Raw genomic sequence first — 20,920 nt, forward strand, 5'->3', positions numbered from 1 at the left:
TCTGTTAACAAGAAGTAATAAAAATCAACAGGAAAATCAAGTATACCGGGAAGTTTCGCCCGAGAGGCAAAGCACCGATTGCGTAGAATTGAGTAGAACTTGCGATAGCAGATTAGAAGACAACTATACGAAGTAAAGACAGTAGTTTTATCGGCCGTATAGACTTAGAAGCATTCTCTTACTAACTGAATTAACAAGCATGGTGCCAGCGGTGACTCCCTGTCAAAACGCTGGTGTGAGCAAGCGCGGCAGCAGCGGCGAGCGAAGTGACCTTCGCGCGGTCTATCGCTTAGCGCACGAGCGGCGAGAGCACAGTGCAGAGGTATGAGCCGCCTGCAGATCCCTCTCAAGATACGGTGCGCGCGGCCGTGTAAAGTACGCACTTGTTGGCGGAGTCGAAGCCGTCCCCCCTCCCTCGAGCGCTGCCTCTCCACTTTCCTCCGTATGTTGCACGCGAGATGGCGCCGCGATTGTCGGTTCCCCTCGCGCCCGGCCGGGAAATGCGCAGCTGCTGCCGGAGCACAACGCCGCCTTATCCCTCCTTCCCTCTCTCCCATCCACCCCCCCCCCCACCCTAGCCTTCCGCGTGACGGAAGACGGCGTGTTTGCTCCGCGTTTTCCTCCTCCGCGCGCGCCAGCCTGACCCGCGATTGTCGGCTTCCTTCGCATGCTTTCACTCGCACAGACACCATACGACGTGGACGGGGCCGGTGTTATAGCGCTTAGTTTTCAAGCGAAAAGCTTCACTACGCTAGTCAACACCGCGCTTCGCGCCAGCCGGCGTATGCCGGAATTGGCTCCGTAAGCGTGTTCGGAGTGGGAACTGGCTCCGTAAGCGTGTTGAGAAACGGCACAGGTGGCCACTGCCGCGCGCTATGCGTCATCGTTTGACGTTCGCCGCAAGTGCGTGTTTATCACGGAGGCCGACTATATAACCGCTTGCCAGAGAATAGGCGTGCGCATTCAACATGGAAGGAGAAGAGAGCGATACTACCGATACAGAGAGCTGTGATTGTGGCTGTACAGAAATCGCAAGACAATGTGCCCAACAACGATGAATAATGAAGTTTAATAATCCTGCATAACTTTTGGTATATATCATTGATAAGCAATTTGTATAACTACACAAGGCGCACGTATAGCATAACGATAAGCTAACCAAAGCATAACCATAAGTTAAACCGTAAGCATAACCATAGGCTAAATCATAAAGCATAACCATAAGCTAAACCGTAAGGATATCCATAACTTAAACCATAAGCATATCCAAAGTTAAACCGTAAGCATATACATAAGCTAAACTGTAAGCATGTCCATAACCTAAACCATAAGCATATCCAAAGTTAAACCGTAAGCATATCCATAGGCTAAATCATAAAGCATAACCATATGCTAAACCATAAGCATCACCGAACCTTTTCGCTTCGAGATATCCAGGCTTACCCTTAGCTAAGCCCCAGCCAATTTTTTATGCAGAACATCACGGCGACGGCGACAGTGACAATATGTCTGGAGCGTCCATACAGCTGTCATCACAATAAAAAAGGCGGTACATATTGCAATTGCATGGTTTAAGTTGGTTAACAGGCAATCGAGAATTGAAGATCATGTTCGGAACCGGAAAAGTCGCTCACAAATTCAACCCAAAGCGCTTCCACTTTCGCTTCACACAGTGGTCCTTGTACCAAAGCGATTATGTGAAATTATCTGCAATGTTTACAATTACCTGCAAATAGGGTGCGATATTTCGAACATTGAATGAATTCTGCACATGTACGGTTTACAGAGGAAAGGCGCAGGTACAAACGAGAAAAGTGAACCAAAAGAGAAGTATCGAGCAACGGGTCATTTCCAATGAGCTGCGATCTGCGCAAATTTAAACATTGTAGAAAAGAGGCAGGCGCGCCACTAGCTCGAAACGTATGGCTAATGTATTTAAGACATCGCCTTGGTTCACTCTTGTATTCCGCCTTGCTGTGCATGCATCCAATCCTCACGTGTGTTTATATCACCCACTACGCTACGCTGTGTGCTTCGCACTTACGGTCCTCACCCAACCTCACAAATATACACCATGAAGAAACCTTCCCTTGGTACTCGAGGTAATAAAAAAAATATTGCGTGCTTTCCTTACTACGAAACGATTCCCATCAGCTTAGTCTTCAACAATAAATTTCTGGAATGGTGCCACTTCCCATCATTTTAAGGGTCGAGGATGAAGCCAGTGCAAAAAACAATCGTTGACAAGCGTAACTGCCCATGTTTTCTAGGGTGTACAGCCTGCCACATGTTCTTCTAAAAAAAAAAGGATTTACAATAAGCGCCGAAATCTTTCTGTTCTAAAGGAGTCCATTCCTAATTAGGACAAGACAGCGGCTTGAGAAAGAAATTAGGCTTACCTCCCACAGGAATATAACGCTAGTAAAAGTGTAATCTACAAATGGTTGTATCGTAATGGTCACGTATTCTGTTAAAGTAATGTTGTCGATTAAATATGTGTGGTTATAGGATTGTTTTCTTTTTCTACGAGAAGTCAAGGGGAGATCCTCAGATGTTTCAAAGATAACAGGCGCTATAAAATTTCACGGCGATGGGTTTTTACAACGCTTACGTTGAAAAACTTGTAAGAAGTTTTACTTCTGGTAATATTGCGGAACTGGATGAACCCTGGCACAAAGGTTCTCGTTGATTAGACAGCGCTAGAAACATAATGTCTCTGCTCATGGCACAATGTGACATGATGCCGACTAAATTGAAACAAAAGTTGAACTTCTCGCAGTAAAGAAAGCATTTGTCCCCGGGAAAGCGAGTTACGACTAATTAGGATTTTCACAAGCAAGGAACAGTAACTGTTGTCGTGCTGTAATGACAATAGTTACTGTTCGTAGTCAACTGCTTGTTTTAGTACACTACAGATAAGCATGGTTCATTGCTACGTTTGGTCACCATGCACTGTGTGTGTGTGTGCCATTACCTCGCACTATAACTGCACATCCAATCTACGAAATCTACGTTTTCTTTTCAGTACCGTGAGTCTTCACAGCACTGTGTGGAGTGCAATAGGATTTACTGAATGACAGCTCTTGCATGATAAACACATCATGTGCACTGCACACCCATACTTTGCTTTTCTAAACGAGAACATTGCTAGTCATAGTGCAATATAGTGCACAAAATATAGATAAATAAAAAGAATCTGATGCACGGAATGTAAAGAATATGGTGGCGCAAAAGAATAAGTGAGTGAATCTGATCTGAATAATAGTGATGAGTTGGTAGACATATCCTAATGGCTTCGTGAAACGAAACAGCCTAAGGAACATTGTACACGAGTACACCAGGCACCAAATGTATCTATATGTCTAGCAATGAGGGGTTTAGCGCAAATCACGCAACAGATACAGTGCGCGAGATGGAACCTAACCAAAAACTAAAATTAAAATAAAAGCTAGACCAAACAATAACACTCTAAGAAAAACCTTTACGTGGACGTCAACTGCGCAAAACATGCTTTTTCTTCTCCCGGCGTTGGGAACAATGCAGCGATAGGCAGTACAGCAACACACGTCGTTCCGTGAGAATGACAAGAATTCGCTAGAACTCGCAGTTGAGGGTGTCAATATTAAACTCAATCGTCTTTATCTTTCCTGTGTTCTCAAGTTTTTGTACAAAGCCAACGTGTTTCCTAAATGTAATTTTTCCTTTAACATTTTCAGAAAGGACCAACCACACCAAGCGAACAATCGGGGACGCCTTCGGTGAGTGGGGAGCACGTTTTGTTTTCGCAGGGTGACACAGGTAAGTGGGCTAAGTCCCAACCCCAGGAAGCGGCACAGAGAAGACTCTTCGCCTGGATCAGCGTGGCCTAAGAAGAACCGAGCGCGGTTTCTTTTTAATGCGCTTCGACTCCAGCTCATCGCCGTGCCTACTTCAATATAGAGAGAAGCGGACGCGCCATTTAGCAAGCACATGAACACAACTTGGTAGCGACTCCTTATAGACGTCGACTGCTCGTCACAACCCACCATGACGTTGGTGCGCTTTGAGCCTGTACCCCGCGTTCATACCACCTTATTCTCACCAGCCACAATATTACAGAAAGAAGAGAAAATTTTCTTTGGACTACCGCAGTACACACGACGTCCTCCAATGCTGGGAGAGTATCTACTGTACGGCAGAATGCGATTTCATTTGGGCACATACAGATCCCAACTACGGCTTTCTGAGCAACAAATGTTCAACAACTTGTTGAAGGATTGACTATTTTAGCAGAATACCTCAACAATGTCAAGCAATGTCTTCCGGATTCCAATATTTTAACTCGATGAGTGAACCAGTTGCAATAACGGTGATATAGCGTTGGCAGGGGGGGGGGGGGGGAGGGGGCTATTCTCCATGAGAGTACGAAAGAATGCAACGGAAGCGGTTTTATACAGACAGCTTGGTAATGATGCGTACGATTTTTCGTGAACGGATGTTTGTCATAAATATAAGCCTCATTTGCAAATATTCTCTATGGAAGTGGCAGTTAAATAACTAACTAAATAAATAAATCCTGACAGGAAGTGAATTACCATGAATATTTGGGCACCAAGGTCACTGGAAGAAATAAATAGGCGGAGAGAAAGAGCAATGTGGGACGGTCTCTACTACAATCTTTGCTTTCATGAAGTGATACCATATCGGGCGCCAAACGGTGACAGCTATGTACCGAAGAGCTCAACATTGTACATTGCTGCGGAAGGCTATATACCCGTATTACGATGAAGCACAACGTCACAAAAGCTTACGGGCATTCCACGTTCCGACAACGGCGGATTATGCCTCACTGTCTATTTTTTCAGCAAAGAGCTTCAGCATATAAACAGGCACTTTTTGCCGCTGTATTTACTTCTACGATAGACTTAAGTGCACTAGCTGAATCACTTCTACACCTCAATACCCACGAGAACTATTGTACGAAATGAAACATTTACTGCTGCATTACAGTTAAAATTTTACTTCAATACGTGACAAGGAATATTATCGCGGAAGGTAAATGAGTATCGTGTGTTAACAAATACGTTTTTGTCCATCTTAGTTCCGCTACTTTGAGTTCCTAAAGTGTGATTCAACTTACCCAATAAAAAATTAAGTTTTATTGGCTGGAAATGGGGGGGGGGGAGGGTTCAGTCGAAGATAATCATTCCTTCACCTCCTTTTATTATCGTGCCTACTACTCATGAGACCTTGCTCAGTTTTCTCTTTCTTGGGCTTCACATCGAGTAAACGAAACGTCATGCACATAATGACAACAGCGGCGCCACCATTTTACAGTTTTTTTTGTTAAGAAAATATATATGCCAGTGATGTCGCCCACTTTGAAGCACCGCGGCTTAAAAAACGAAAATTTAGGAACCTTCGTATCAAGCACGTACGATGCACGAGCCCGATCTCAAGTTTCGCGCGGTAGGTTAAAAGATATCGTACTTGTAGATTTGCACTTCTCAGAACAGATGGCGCCGCTGTCGCTTCTGTTCGCGCAATTACTATCCGTGCGTCTCTGGCGCACTACAGTAACTGTTGCACCCCATTATCAAGGCCAAGTTGATTTTGATGCGCGTTTCCCGCGATGATGTATTCCAAAGTGCTAGATAGCATAAGTATGGCAAGACGGTTCGCATGGGTACTCGAGGTATCTATACGCGAAGGAGTGCCACTATAAAGAAAGAAACGAAAAATTTGAGGCTTAGATGCACTACATGCAGTTACATCGCATAACATGAGAACATAGTAATCCACTGTGGTTCATTTCTAAAACTAGAGGTCCCGAAGCCGTGTTTTTGTGTCTCAATTTCTTTCGTTCATTTGGTGAAGATCTGCTGGTTCGTGTGTGGTTCGCGTGACACATATAATATACCCACCGGAACAGACAGGTGAACGAAGCGGACGCCGTGAAGACAGTCGGCTACATTTGCTGTGTACGTTATGCATATGCTTATTTTAGATAAGCACACCAATGTAATGATAAACTGAAAGAAATTGCGAGAAACAAATTAAAAGATAAACTACTTGGGCACGGACTCATCGCTTTTCTACACTCTCAAAGACGGGTGAAGTGCTCTTCGACTTGAAATGACGACACAATGGATCCTGCTGTCAATCTCCATGAGAAGCAAACGTCACCTGGAATATGGTGTTGTGGCTTAACTGTTCACGTTTGAAACCACATGTTCAAGGACTACAAAATATACGGAGGCGTAAGCGGTGTAGAGGATTCTGTGGAGAGATGCATTATTCTGGATCGCCATTCTGCGAAAGTGAATGGCCGATGGTGTCCAGCAACATGCTGGCAACAATAATGTTACAAAATACAAAGTACCTGGGATCGAGATAAAAATGACAAAATAACAACGATGTATCAATGGAGGTGTCCTGCACCCGATGACATGTGGATATGTCCTGATTTAATGGTCAAGCTAGCAAAAACTTCTTTTTGTTGATGTAGTTCTGTGACCGTTATCTCTGGTTATTGTTTTTCGTTCCCCCCTCCTTTCTTTTGAAAATTATATGTCGAATAGTCACATTTCACCCTTTCACCTAACAGGCAGTGAGTGAACAACGTGGACGCATTTACACATGGAAACTTCGGCAATATTGCTTTTACAGCTGTCATCCCGAATATGTCTCCTATAGTGTACTGAGGATGTTTTAAAACAGGCAATCGTAGATTAGGTCACGTTACCCTTCAACAAACTTAAGGACTGCACCTCACAGAGCTACTGACGATTTCTCTGACCTTGCCGAATCATATTTTTGAATCTCTGCTAGACTACAGAGTTCACGGCAAATGCGAGAGGGACATTTGAGATAAAACACCCTGAGAAATTCCCTGGCCTGAACGTACCAACACATCAAATCACGTAAACGTGACTACAATAGTTACATCAGAGGGAGCACATATAGCGGTCTGAGCACAGCATTTCGACGGCGCACCACTTGCATAGTAAACGAAAGTTTTAGAAACGTACAACTACAAACAATTGCAATGTCACTTTCGGAAACCACGACAGCAGAAGAAAGTAGAAATAGGCAAGATTTGGAAGTTTGCCTGACCGTCGCCTAAGGGTGCGATGCTCAGGCAAAGCAACGAATTTCGAACATGGACACCTAATGTAACTTCCTACAAAACTCGCCATATACTCAAATATAGACCTGCTCACAAAAAAAATAGGAAAGAAGAAAAAGATAGGAGAAGCGATTGTAACAGTTTTTGTGCCCCTGCTTGTAACTTCACTGGGTTTAAGCAGAAGTTGTCGTTGCATAAAGCCAATGAAGTATGTATGACGTACTTAGAATCACCTTATTTAACCTCATTAATCATACAGAGTCACATATTTATTGGCACAACCACGTAAACTTAAGAAAACAAATATCCAGCACTTAGTGGAAAAGACGAAGGAAAGCAAGAACGATAGAAAATGACAGGACAGGAAGAACGTGAACTGTTGCATTCTATCCTTCTGCTTTCTTCCCGTCTTTGATGTTTACTAAGCGCTGGAAAAGTGTTTTTTAATAATGTCACATATACACGCATACACAAAAACGTTTTCGCACAATTTCTTCCACCTCTTAGACAAACCCTACGGCAGACATGGCCTCACCGACTCCGGCGGTATCTGTCTGGGTAAGAAGCGGCAGTTCTACACTTTTGCCTTTACTCGTTCCACACATCACCACGGTGAGCACGACTACAAACATCCAACATAAAACTGCTTGCTTGGTCTCGATATACGTTCTTTCGAGAAATATATTAAAAAACAAACTTGTAATGCCTACGTGAGTTGAAATTTCAGTCAGATTGAATTGTTGGACCTCTCTATAAATCTTGAACTGGTGACGCACTGTTTAGAGGTGATCATAAAAAAATGTGCATTTCGCGGAACATTTGGCGCTTATTAGTTTTGTTGCTTTTTGCGGCTGCGACATTATTCAAGAATTAGCCGAGGCATGTTTTTTTTTTTTTAGTAGGAGTGGCATTGAGAACGCGAACTGACCACGTTCATTTGGCAGCTCGATCGTCTTGAGTCTAAAACGGTGGGAGATAAACGCCCCTATCGGTAGCGCCCAAAGAATTGCCTTAAGTATAAAAATTACGAGAAGCAATATCCTCGGAACGGAGCAGCTAGTGAGCTGAGCAAACAAAGAACCACCGGTGACAAAATATAAAATGATGCTGGCGAGACTGCCAGCGTCTTTCCTGCGCAATTTGCTCAGACTTATTCTCAGGTGGCTTTTTTGCGGCAAGCTCGCTGATTTCTCCGTTTGTAGGCGTGTGAAAACGTGCCCAACAAGCGAACCTTATGAACGATTTTCTATATGTTCAATAGAAGCATGTAACCTAACGCGACACTCTTAGGGCCAAACAATGAAATCTTCCTTACCTCATTAAGGAAGCCTTCATTGCGGTGAGGCTACCTTATGTCACTCTGAAAGCTTCCTTACTGAGGGGCCCTCGGTGAAGGCTTGCTAGTGCTTCCTCAGCATAAGGTAGCTCCAAAGCTACCTTCATGCGTCCTGACGCCGCTCCTGGCCCTGAACGAGCGCTTCACCTCACTGCTTAACCACGCGACCTTTCCTTGCGCATGCGCGCTGTCGGAAGCGCGAGAACGGTACGTCTTGCCAGGCATGTTCGCTTCAGTCACGCGTGCGGCATGAAAACGTTGCTAGGCGTTGCACGACGCCGGCGTTCCAGCGTTGATGGAGCACATCAAGTTTAGCACTGTAATGCGCTGCTTTTCTTAAGTTTAGTAAACAAAACTAGAAGAAAGCGTCCACGCTTCTCTATATTAGGTCTTCAATTTAAAGATTGTGCGACGATACAACATTTTTATTGAATAATGGTGTTCACGTAAAGGTAAGATAATCTCGAACCCAGGCATGCGGCAACCACTCTTTACGTGAGGACGGGCGAAGGGACCTTTCAGAGTCCGCTTGCTTCCTCCATCGGTCCTTCGCTGTAAGCAGGCCTCACGTAAGGTTAGGAAGCGCTCGAAGGAAAGGAACTTTTCATTGTTTGGGCCTTAAAATTTTGAACTTTAACGGATTCCTTCACGAGTTCACATGGTGTTTGACGCCGAAGTGTGTATCCCTAATCAGAAAGCGAAGGAAGGAAACAGAGCGGTTTGATTTGTGGTAATCACGCCCGTGTAAAACCATCAGGCAATGAAATATTTCCTTCGCTTCACTACCTGCTGGATCTCTAATGTGTTATTTGTATTAATGAGCACGCACACAAGAAAAGTGTGTTCTCAAGGTGCTGCCACGAGAACATAACTGAGAATGAAATACTACATTTACAGAAGCCAGATCACAGGTTTTTTAGCGGCTTGACACGTACTTGTCACTAATGAACAACAGTAACAACAACAGCAGCAACAGCAGCAAGACTTGTATTGTTTCACGCACAAAATGAGGTACTTGATGACATGCTTAGCTGCCAAACCAGCGGAGTACCATGAACAATAATTATAATGTGCGATTTATGAGTGTTAGACGTGAAACTGAAAAAAATTCGCCTGTATGAACGGCCGCGAGGCCTTCGTGAGACGTTGTACCTGCTCTTTGAATAGATCCATGAGTGGGAACGGTGTACGGACGAAGAGTCAGTCCGCTAAGGACTCGTTTCATGTCTTGAAATAAGTTTGGCTTCGAAATGTCCAAACAAGCATTTGCAATAATTTTCACAGCATGACGCAAAGTGCATCGTGTTCACTCGGACGGATAATATCAGGCAAATGTGTGCAAAAAAAAGGAGTAGGATTAGAACTTAAGGCAACGCGCAATATTGCACGCAGGGCGACAGAGGAGATGGAGACACAGCGCTGCCAACAATTGGTTGTCTATTGCACAGGGTCAAACATACATACCATCGAACAATAAGAATAGAGGGAAACAAAGCTATGCCATCGTATCATAGATCACTTTTCGCCATAATCATCCGTAAATAGCCAAAAAGCGATCTATGCTGCGACGGTAGCTTTTTTCCGCTCTGTTGTCTTCATGTTGTGCGATGGTTGATATGTTAAACCATCTGCAATAAACAATCAGTTGTTGGTAGCGCTGTGTCTCCGTCTCCTCTTCTGTCACCTTTCGCGTCCTTCCGCGCTTTATCTTCACGTTATGCAGTAGCAACTATCCCACTCTGTTCTTCTGACAACAGAATGCCGGCCAACTGGTGAAATCAATAAGTCACATCCGTTATTTGCTTGCGAGCTACAAGTCTGCATTGAACGCACACAAGAAAACGCTTAAAACTGTTCCGACAACGTGTAGTCCACGTGCTACACATACTTCCAGGGTACAAGTGTTCTATCGAGCGGTGCTAAAGCTGAAGTATGCACTGAAGCTTAAGAAAGTCCGCTCCTCAAGGACCTAGCTTTACTGAATACGTGCGAAATAACGTCACTAGTGAATAATGTGCGCTTATACAGAATCCAAGTTATTCAAGTCAGGCAAATAAATGATTGTCATCGCTGAATTAGAAGTAAACGTAGTTCTTCCAGGATCTGTACATTGCCATTTTCAAATTTATCGGCCCATGACAAGGACGCTGAAACGTTTTGCTAAACAGTGCGCTTGGTACGCATAAGTGCGCCTTTCTTTGTCACTGTTCGTGAAAGAAGACGATTAGGAAGTGCGGCATTAATATTTTTCCATGCTTATTTTTGCAGAGACAAAAACTGCTTCATTGCGCAGTGATTGGACGCTCGCAGGTTGACGATATTTCACGCCATGACTGTACACATAGGAACAATGTATAAGTTGCCTAGACGTCTAAGTTTTACTTACGCCACGTTCTTTTCCTCCGATACTTTTTCTTCCTCGCTGCGTTTGTTTTAGTTGATTGAAGCTGCTTAAGCCCAAGTGCTCATTTCTGATGTCTGGGATAGCCGGTATTTCGGTGGTTTATAGTGTCCTATATTCCTCGAATCTCATTGTTTATTGAAGAAACGCAATAATAACACAACTGCGGCGAAAAAAAAAAGTACGCACTTTGTTATTTTAGTATACGCATTACTATGCTCTATTTTGGGGCCTCGTAAGATACCCAGGCGTCCGGGTGTGCAGTAAAAACAGGAGTACTTTCAAGTGACATTTGCACTTAAACCGTGATACAAACCATTACTATAGGTGTAACGTGATGGTTGAACGTTCCCTTTAGGAAAGCAAATGACACCCAAAAATGACAAGTGCTGCTAGAACATTTTGAAAGAAAATGTTAAGAGAACGCTGGTGTTATTTCAACGTGTTTATTAGCGCACCAAGGCCAGTAGAAGGTAAAGTAGAAGTGACGCATTGATAATCGTGTTTCGACGCACATAAGATCACGTTAAAATGTCCAGCAAGTTATGACGAACATAACGCGTTTAGAAAAACACGCATTGTCGTCTTGATTTACTTTATATGAACAGAATGAACCTCATTTTCTAAGTAACTTTGCCACATTGCTCTAGACGGCGGCGTAAATCTACATAAGCCACGGAAAAGACAAGTATGACGTCACCGAGATATGAGTGAGTCATCGTCTGCCGCGTTAGTGTTAAATCTTCTGACATCTGAAGAAAGCGAATGTTTAAAGTTTTTCTTCCGCTGTGTTCTTAAATTGATTATTTGTCGATTCGTTCAGTGCTTTAGTGACGAACGATATCCACCAATAGAAGATGTGGCAAGCAGTAGAACACGCTACATTGTTTCATACTTTTTATGTGATGTACACAGCAAGTACACTACCCAGAACGGGCAGGGGAAGATGACACTATGCTGCATGTGGAAGATCAATCTTATGCCTTTGCAGCTCTATTTTGCCCGTAAACTGGTGAACAATCCCACAGGGGTGTGCTCATGGTGCGCTGGCGGCGCTTTGTAGTGTCGATTTCTCAAGGATGCCTAGTTATAGTGTAGGTTCTGCGTGGTAATATGTGTTTCCTGTAATTTCATCTGAAGGCAAGTGGCCACGAAGTATCGTGGTCTACTTGCGTGACTTGCAGAAGTTTCGAAAAAAAGTATACACGAAAGAGGAGAATTGTGCCCTATCATAAACAAAAAAAAATATTCGATGGCTTAATTAAATAGCCGTACCACGAGGTTCCATGCAGGGAAATATCTTCGCGCTAAGCTTACACTAGTGTCTACTTTTGCGAATGTCTGTAAGTTTGAAAATCACGACGCACGCTTATTTTTCTAACCTTAAAGCCAAAATTATACAGACCACAAATCCGATGTAATCAGTGACAATGTTGTGATTGCTTGGAACAATGATCACGCATAAATTTCGGACATCCGTCATTCGAAACACAAGACATTTACATTGAACCATATTAAGCGCCTCGGTCAGCAACGCTTTTGATGAACTGCTGAACGCTACGAAACAACGTCAAGAACAAATCTAGCAGCAAGTCAAGATGTCGCAGACGTGCGATAAGCAAAGCCGCTTCAGTGGTAGTACCTGAACTATAACTGAAAAAAAAATGGCAAAAGAAGAGCTGTCAACTTATATTACTTGTAATTTATGAATGAAAGTTGCCGTTGACACGAGTTTGGTTCCTGCTGAATATGCACCGGTAAGCTGCACACTTTAGGTAGTTTCTGGCGACCAAACGGCGGTAGATTTCGCCGTTACATTTACATGGCACACATACGCATGAAATAATCAAGTCAGAAACCGAAAAGGACTCTCCGCACATGTAAAACTATGAGAAATATTTCACCACAAAAATTTTAGAAAAATCTTTCGAGCACATTGTTCTAACCACCACTGGATTACACCGCTCACTGCAGGGATCTTTACAAGTCAACACTAAGGTATTTTCAAGAAGAAACATTTTAGAAACATTTTAGCACATGTTATATCTACCCTTAAACAAAACCACATACAGCAGAGGCCCCAGTCAGCAAGTTAGAGGGGTCTGTCAGAAGAAGCAATTTAAGCGAAACTCTTCTATCATATTCTTATGCGCGTCCTTCCACAGCACCACTGACATGAGGGACCGCTATAAGAAACTGGGGAAGTTCTTGTATTACAGCAAATTCTAGTTGGATTTTTTGTAATGTAGTGCTACACCTATCCTTCAGCAGCACCACTTACAGCACAGCCGTCAGCAGGAATTATGAACTACTCTCACTACAAAGAGTCTTATAAAATTCACCTAACATGCTGTTATACCCACCATTCAACATCACCACTCATGGCAGAGACCGCCATAGGAAAATTGTGAACAACTTTCAGTACACTAAATTTTAGTACAATTCTAGTAAATTATTAGTATGCCCATCCCTTAGCAGCACCACCAAAAGTAGAGATGTCGGGATCAAGTTATGAGGTGCTCTAAGCAAAAGGAACTCTAGGAACATCCGTTTAGCTTTTCGTATACCCTCCTCTCGACAGCAATATTCACAGCAGAAACCTCCATAAGCAATATCTGAAGTACCTACTTTCACTATATTGTGTGACAGGGAAAAACTGTCATCCACGCGAAGGTAGCACATAGCTAACAAGGAAACCCATATGGGTATCTCGGAAAGAAAGCTTCGTGGTGGAGGAAAAATTCATCGTGATCCGGGATTCGAACACGGGACCAGCACGATCTGGGCTAACCAGTAGGCTAGCAGATCGTGGCGCGAGGGTGAATTAAGCGGCAACTCGAAGCCCAGGAACACTGAATATGGCAAGCCATTACTTTCGCAGCTACATGCTACATTCGGGTAGATGGAAATTTTCGCTTTCATGAGGCTTCGTCCCCTTTGCGGCACTCTGCAGAACTAATTTGCCAGTACATGCATGTTCAGGCAAATCTAACATATTACAGTCTTACTTCAAAAAACACTCCTTACAGCATGGCTATAGCAATGAGGATACGGCGCAGTGTTCATTGCCTATCTTTGCAGCACAAAGTTTTGTCCCGTTTTGAAAACCCAATGTAGTTATACTGGTGGCCTAATTAAACTTGCGATCCATAAGGTTACGGCTGCAGTATTGTGTGGAAGGATATATTTATCTTGAAAAGTGCAAGTGTGACAATTGTTTTCAGAATGACAAAAAACTACGGCAGGTTGGATCACGCTCCGTTTGAACTATTAGTATACAAAAGCGAAAAAAGAAACAAAAAACTTCACACTGCGAACAACGTGCTTTTTCATCATGCTGCTCCGCTTTTCAACAGCTTTATTACACTTTTATGTATAGGCCAACTGCTTTATTGCTACACTTGTTGAACGACCTGTGGGCATCTGACATTCGCAATGCAAGCAATGGTACAACTAGAGACACAACGTTTCGTCTAATGCATCAAGCGCATATGTAGTTTAACTCGCTATAATGAGACAGCGCTCTAATCATCCGTAGTGCAAACTATTTCACGTGCAACTTTTAGATCCCGTTACTCCCACGTCTGAAAAGCGGTGAGAAAATACATATAAGTACCTCCCACATCACTTGTGAGCAGAATGATTTAAGGCACCCAGCTTCAAGTTTACTCGTAAAAAGCCAAGAGTCCGCAATGAAAGTTCACAGTGAGAGCAAAAAAAAAAAACAAAAAGACCTTACTACTTTTTTGTGTACGCTGCGACACGGAGTTCTAATTCATCTTTTTTGTTTCTGTTTCTGCCTGCACATGTTTTCTCTATGAGCCCCCTGTGTGGAACCACCCAGCCAGGTTGGGTACAGTGCTGAATACTGAGCCAGAAGAATTACTTGGTTTGAGAACTGTTCGTATTTGCACATTAGAACAGCAAATTGCGCTGGCTACTGGCGTTGAATTGTGAACGGGCGCTTCATCAATTTTTTGTTTACTTTAGAAATAATTTTAAAAGCTACAAAATGTTAAAAAAATAGGTCATACATGTAAATGATAACACTATTTAAATTTTATGCCGAAACAGCGCAGACGAGGAGACGGGTGAAAAACAGACAGTACGCTGAAAAGCCTCAAGCATCCTTCGCCCGTCACATTGTTTGAGCTGTTTTACCATAATGTACGTAAACCAATCAGCCCAAATCCCTCCCCTTATGCTCCATAGTTAAGGACTACGCCGCGTTAGCTACCACATGCTGTATGCGCCGTTAGCAAAAGAAAATTACGCACGATTGAAATACGAATACATGTTACAAATGTAACGACGAATCTGCATGCTCTAGACTGGGCCACAAGACACAGCGAGTATGGAAGCAGCAGTTAAACAGTTTGCGGTTAGCGTCATGAGTAACACAGAAAAGATGTCTTTTTTAAAGAAACCTGCACGTTTCGGTGATTACTGTAAAAAAAAAATGTGTAGAAACTTCACCAGGACCTTTGTTTAGGACTCAGCGCGAGCTACATATAATCAAAAGGTTGTGAAACTGCTTCGAAACTGACGGCCTTGAATACTTCTATTTGCATGCACAGTCATCCGATGAATGAGGGCCGCAAAAAAAAAAACAATGAAATGAGGTTTAAGTAATGTCTCACCTAGCGATCTATATTTGCCCCTTTACTGCGGCATCTGACGTTATGAACGGCCTGAAAATTTGTCCATTTCATCGCGTCGCGTATTTGACAGCCGTCGCCGACTGCGCTTCTTATGGAACCCAACTTTTGATTGTATTAGACCAGCGGTTATCTGTCCGGCGCACTGCGTGGCCGGCACAGTTTTATTTCACCTTCGCGGCATCTAATAGAACGTTGCTAACTCCCGTTTGCTTTCCAATCCACACCATCGTTTTTCTATTTCTAATACACACCAGATAAAGTAGATGATTTTTTCAATTGTTGCGTGCGCAGCCGTCACCTTCTTCTCAAGTATTTTTGTTAAGCTCAAATTTTCCCCACCTATGCTAGTCCATGAAGAATTCATTGTTTTTTTTTCAATGATAGCTCTATCCTACCAGCCAGAATTTCGTAGTGCCTGCCGTGTAGGCTACAACCTATTATTATTTAGTGTGGATTTGGTTTTCACGGACAATATCAAGTGGAAGTAATTGACCTAGGTAAACATGCCCTTGAACAGATCATAGAGGCTGACTACCAATAACTAACGCTCGCTGTCTTGCCACATTATTGAACATTACCTTCATCTTCAGCATAACATACTTCAACTGCTTTATCTTTTACTTGCTGGGAACGACGTTTCTCCCAAGCACTAGTCATAATTTACATACAATTGACAATGGCATTCGTCCATAAGAGCAGAGGCTATGCTTCGCGGAAACATCGTGCTTGCTATCTCGGCCACAATCTTTCTTTTTTCCTTAATGCGTCCCAGTTTTGATACTATGCGTGTCTTCGACACCCTAGGGTGATGGGAATGTACAACATGGAAGCAACGGTGAGATAAAATGTATAACGATTTCTCCAATGCACGAAAGCGCCTGTGCAAACAAGCCCTGCTGATAAAAAGACGTTAGTAGGAAGAGTGTTAAATGCTTCAGTTTTGACTTTCCTGACGACCTAATGACTACATTTGAAACACGATGATCATGTGCTCCTGCCGCACAGATTGTTTTTGAATACGCAGATGCGCCACGAAAGAGGTAACTTATATTTTGTTCTATAAGGCCGACGCCATAAAATAAAAGGCAACAATTATATTAAATTCACAGGTTTTATCGAAATTTGTATTGTGCACTAAATATTTGCTTCTGATGAGGAGACCTTCCTGTGTACAAGTAAATATAGCTTATAAGTTCATAACATACCATGGCACGCAAGTTGTAATCACTACGGGGATTATCTGCATAAGCGAAAATAATCGCAGTGTAACCTTTTGTTTTTCTTTTGACAACATGAATGCCTCAGTGCATTCTTGCCGATAGGTGAGTGGCTCCCTTATAGACAATATATAACAGCAAGAAATTCGGAATGCTACATTAGGCGTTTCCGAGAGCAGGTAATATGAATAAGGTAAATCAGCCACACAGTACAGATTACGGCAACATACCATAAAGTACGAAAGATGAAAACTTAAGACATGGTATTCTACACGCAAGTGTTCATGAAAAACAAAACAAAACAGATGTATACATCTCACCAGTCAAACCACACTTCCTGACCTTCTAGACACTATCACCTGACGACGTGCACCCGGAAGCAGCAACTGGAACATTTATGGTAAGCGCAACACACCAACTTTCGCAGCCACTTATGTATTGCACTTACTTTTGTAAACGTACATTTGTGGACCATAATTTGAGAACCTTTCAGCGGCCTTGAAAGGCCATACATTATTGAACTAGCAGTAAATATATAATTTAAAATTTGACACAATCTCTTTTTAATGGTGCATTTTACCAACTACAGTAAATTCTCTAGAGGATAGAAGCGAATAGCGAAACATTCACGGAATATAATAATATATACTCTACAAAAGAGCTGTTGAAAACATCGTACATCATATCTATTTTTACTTGAATAAATACAACTTTTCCCTTGTAGTGGAGTGCAACGTAAGATGTACTTATTACAGAAAAATACGAAACACAAGTTTAGAGGTGAAAAATAAGACACATGCTTGCCTAATTTCACAACTCACAGAGAGCCGACATCGAGGGGAAGGGAAATGAAAAACCAACGGCAGTGGTGAGCAAAGCGGCAAAGAATGCCATTTTTACATCTCTTGATGCCGTGATTCCGCATAACGGTAAATTCTCCCACTTCTGCACGCTTGGCCATAAAAAAAAATTGTAGAGTCAGCCTTGCAAGTAATGAAGACCTTTCCTTTCCACGTTTTTATATATTATGAAAAAGCTGCAAAAGTCAAAGGAAAAAAAAATTCAGTGTTACATTTAGTGGAATTTAGTACTTTCCGCTGTAACAAATGAGGTTTTCGTCGTAACAATAGCAAAGATTCGTACCGTACCCATTCGCAACCTGAATTAAAAACGCAAAAAACAGTTGCGTGAAAGATGCAATCCATTTGGGCGTGACACAAGCATGGTGTTATTACAAAGGAGAAGTACACCACAAATATTCTGCCGTACTTTTGCGACTTCAAGACACAGTCGACAGCAAAGACGCGTCTTCCAGCTCCGGATGTATTTGCGCCGATAAGCAGCAACTGCTGGAATTAGGGGAATAGGATTCTTTTTCGAGCATAATTTCTTTTTATTTAATTATTGCATGAATAGTAAAGTGCGCGAGCACAAGACCGGGATTGCCTGGTTAATCTGTTTTCACTATAAGGCTTATTTCATGCTGAAATTATCTCAGAGGAAGGCCACTGTATTTGAGGCTTAAAACTGTTCATTCATCGAAGCAGAGCTATCTGGAGTTTCTCGCAATCGATTATCATTCCATGAGAAAGACAGCAGAAATGCTTATGGTTGATGAATAATTGATCTCGGGCACCATTGAGAATAAGAATATCTTCCCAGTATTGAATTTCTACGCCTATCTTACAATAAATACACATATACATACAAAAATAGATTGGCACATGAAGGAATATTCGTAAATATTAACAAAAATCACTTTACAAGTGTCGCACTAGAAACCATCACATAAAATATTTCTATGCAATCCACAGCTACGAAATGGCTCGCTTGTTGCAAAGCTTGGAAGACAGAAGCCGGGTAGTAAGTTCAGAATTAAAAAAGAGCACTTTTTGTTAACTTTTATTTTAAAAGCATCTTTTTGAAACGTTACGTGGTTTCGTTACATTGCTTTACGTCTAGCATCTGTGAAGAGGCCTAGATAACGCTAATTTGGTTTCAGAGGTATTTACTAAATTTTAGTGGAGATTTTAGTGGAAGCTACGTTTTTTGCGAACTTCCATTACTAGCACACCTGTCTAGGAGCCTTTGTGATATACACTCTAGACACTTGATCAACGTCACGGATAACCTTCAAGAGAATGTTAAGTGCACAGAAGCACGCCTACACATGTAGCCTTAAAAGAACAATGTAAATTGCCAGAGCTGCCCAGATGCGGAAGCAAGCAGCCATATCAGTAGAAATAGCAATGCTTCCTATCAGAATCCTCTGTACCGAAGGAGTAGAGTGAAAATTATCCGGGCCAATTAAAGATGACTTCAAAAGATTGCGAGACAGACATATATCTATGGCTTCCACAGTGAACCAATGGCTTCTCAACTGCCCGTTGAAGACGGGCTTGCCGCTGCTGGTTCTATAACTTTATATCGAGTTTATATTCATGTTGCATATGGTCAAGCCTCATTTACGACGAATCCAATCGTTGACCAAAGGGTGTCGGTGACAGAGGCTTTTGCTCTCGGCGCTCCTCAGGCTCAATTCAGTTTCGATTTCAACAAAGGCACCGCAAGGTGAGGAAGGTATGGCGAGTGTACTAAGTGCTTAGTGAAGGGCTTCAAAGCGTCACGCATTGTTTTTTTTTTATGCCAGAAAGCAGGAAAACGCAACGACAAGAAATTCACGACGTTACTGACGGTACAACTGAATGAACACATTTTCCCTCACACTTCACAGAGGACAAACCACACAGCTGGGGGAATGCCTGCTAATCGAGATGAGCAGGTATGGACAAATCATTAATCCGAACCTTTTCACATCGCTTAAGAAGTGTTTGACTTAGTGCAATATATTCTACACCTTGTCTCCAACAGAACAACTTGAACGTAGTTGTAATTACCAGCGATGTTATCTCTTTTTTTACTACTCTAATATTTAAACTTAGAGCCGCGTTATAATGAACTTGTGTTATTTCACACTATTTGAGATTGTGGTCTCTTTTGATGAAGCGTTAAAATGCTTGAGCATATGAGGTAATCGCAAGTTTTGTCTGCAGTACAGTTCTATCGCGCCCGAACCACTCCAATGGATGAAAAATGCCCACGTCCAACCGCTTTCACAAATAAAATCTGGCATTCAGAACAACAGATCTCCTGAGATACGTGCGCATATGCTATAGAATCTCATAAACGATGCGAAATGGACAATAATGAATGTAATTGGCCGTGTTGGAAGTAGTAACAAATAAGGACAACGCGTTTCTGCATCCTCATCAGCATATAGGACGATGGTCTATGACATTACAAGAATAAAAAAAAACACACACAAAAAAAGAACACTAGAAGATTCGGCACAGACAGTAATTTTTAAGACAACACAATTGAACAACTTCTCTAATATAGTATAGTATAGCATATATATAGTATAGTATATACTATATACTATATACTATACTCTACTATACTATATTATACTACATTAGAGAAGTTCTTAAATTGTGTACTATAGCATAGTGTATAGTATATAGTATAGGTCAGTGGGTAGTAAGCAGCAATTTCATGTTCGCCATGTCTTGACCACAGTAGAGTTTTGTCAGAAAGGAAACGGCTAAGTTGGGCGTGGAAGGATGCGGGGTTAGAGATGGTTTATATTACTGGACATAACCATTCTTTGATCAATAGTCGAGTTCATGCACGTCTTTTCTTTCTTTTTTGGTGCTATTGCGGGCTCGTCCCTCCCCTAGGTCTTAAATCGATGTTTGTTACTTGAAAACAGTAATTTGTTGATTTGTTATAATATGTTTACTTGCAGAAATGCGCAACACTGCATGGGCTAGTTGGTTAAGTTTGATCTACAAAGTTGGCAACCGCGCAAGAATGACGACACATGAAGAAGAAACGCACACCACAGTTGCTGACTAACAATCGAAGGTTAATTGTGGTGGCGCAATATATATAAAAAAGGGGGTGGGAAAGAAACCGACACGTCACCAGCAAGCCATTGTCACATGGTAAAACAGACGGGGTGGAAGAGAAAACCCAATGAACAATCTCAGAAACATGCGCGCTGATTCCTTATTCACTTTCAGGGCAGCTAATTTCGTTTTCACTGAGCGTTAAGGAAGGGCGCTTACGGAAACTTTAGCTCTTCGTTTAATCGCAAAGGCAGCTGTTAGGTGACCAAATGTACTTCTATAGCTT

General features: G+C 42.3%; 1 protein-coding gene across 1 annotated transcript in view; it reads left to right on the top strand.

The window, feature by feature from the left end:
- Positions 1–20,920, top strand: part of LOC139050135 (mucin-4-like) — a 187,511-nt gene that overhangs the window by 1,846 nt on the left and 164,745 nt on the right. The window contains exons 2-6 of the mRNA XM_070526349.1: positions 3,717–3,758; positions 7,616–7,666; positions 17,073–17,123; positions 17,547–17,591; positions 19,458–19,505. Coding sequence (XP_070382450.1) covers positions 7,634–7,666; positions 17,073–17,123; positions 17,547–17,591; positions 19,458–19,505 — 177 coding nt within the window. The 5' untranslated portion in view covers positions 3,717–3,758; positions 7,616–7,633. The remainder of the gene's footprint in view (positions 1–3,716; positions 3,759–7,615; positions 7,667–17,072; positions 17,124–17,546; positions 17,592–19,457; positions 19,506–20,920) is intronic.

Source organism: Dermacentor albipictus, chromosome 9, assembly GCF_038994185.2.
Source record: "Dermacentor albipictus isolate Rhodes 1998 colony chromosome 9, USDA_Dalb.pri_finalv2, whole genome shotgun sequence".
Taxonomy (NCBI): domain Eukaryota; kingdom Metazoa; phylum Arthropoda; class Arachnida; order Ixodida; family Ixodidae; genus Dermacentor; species Dermacentor albipictus.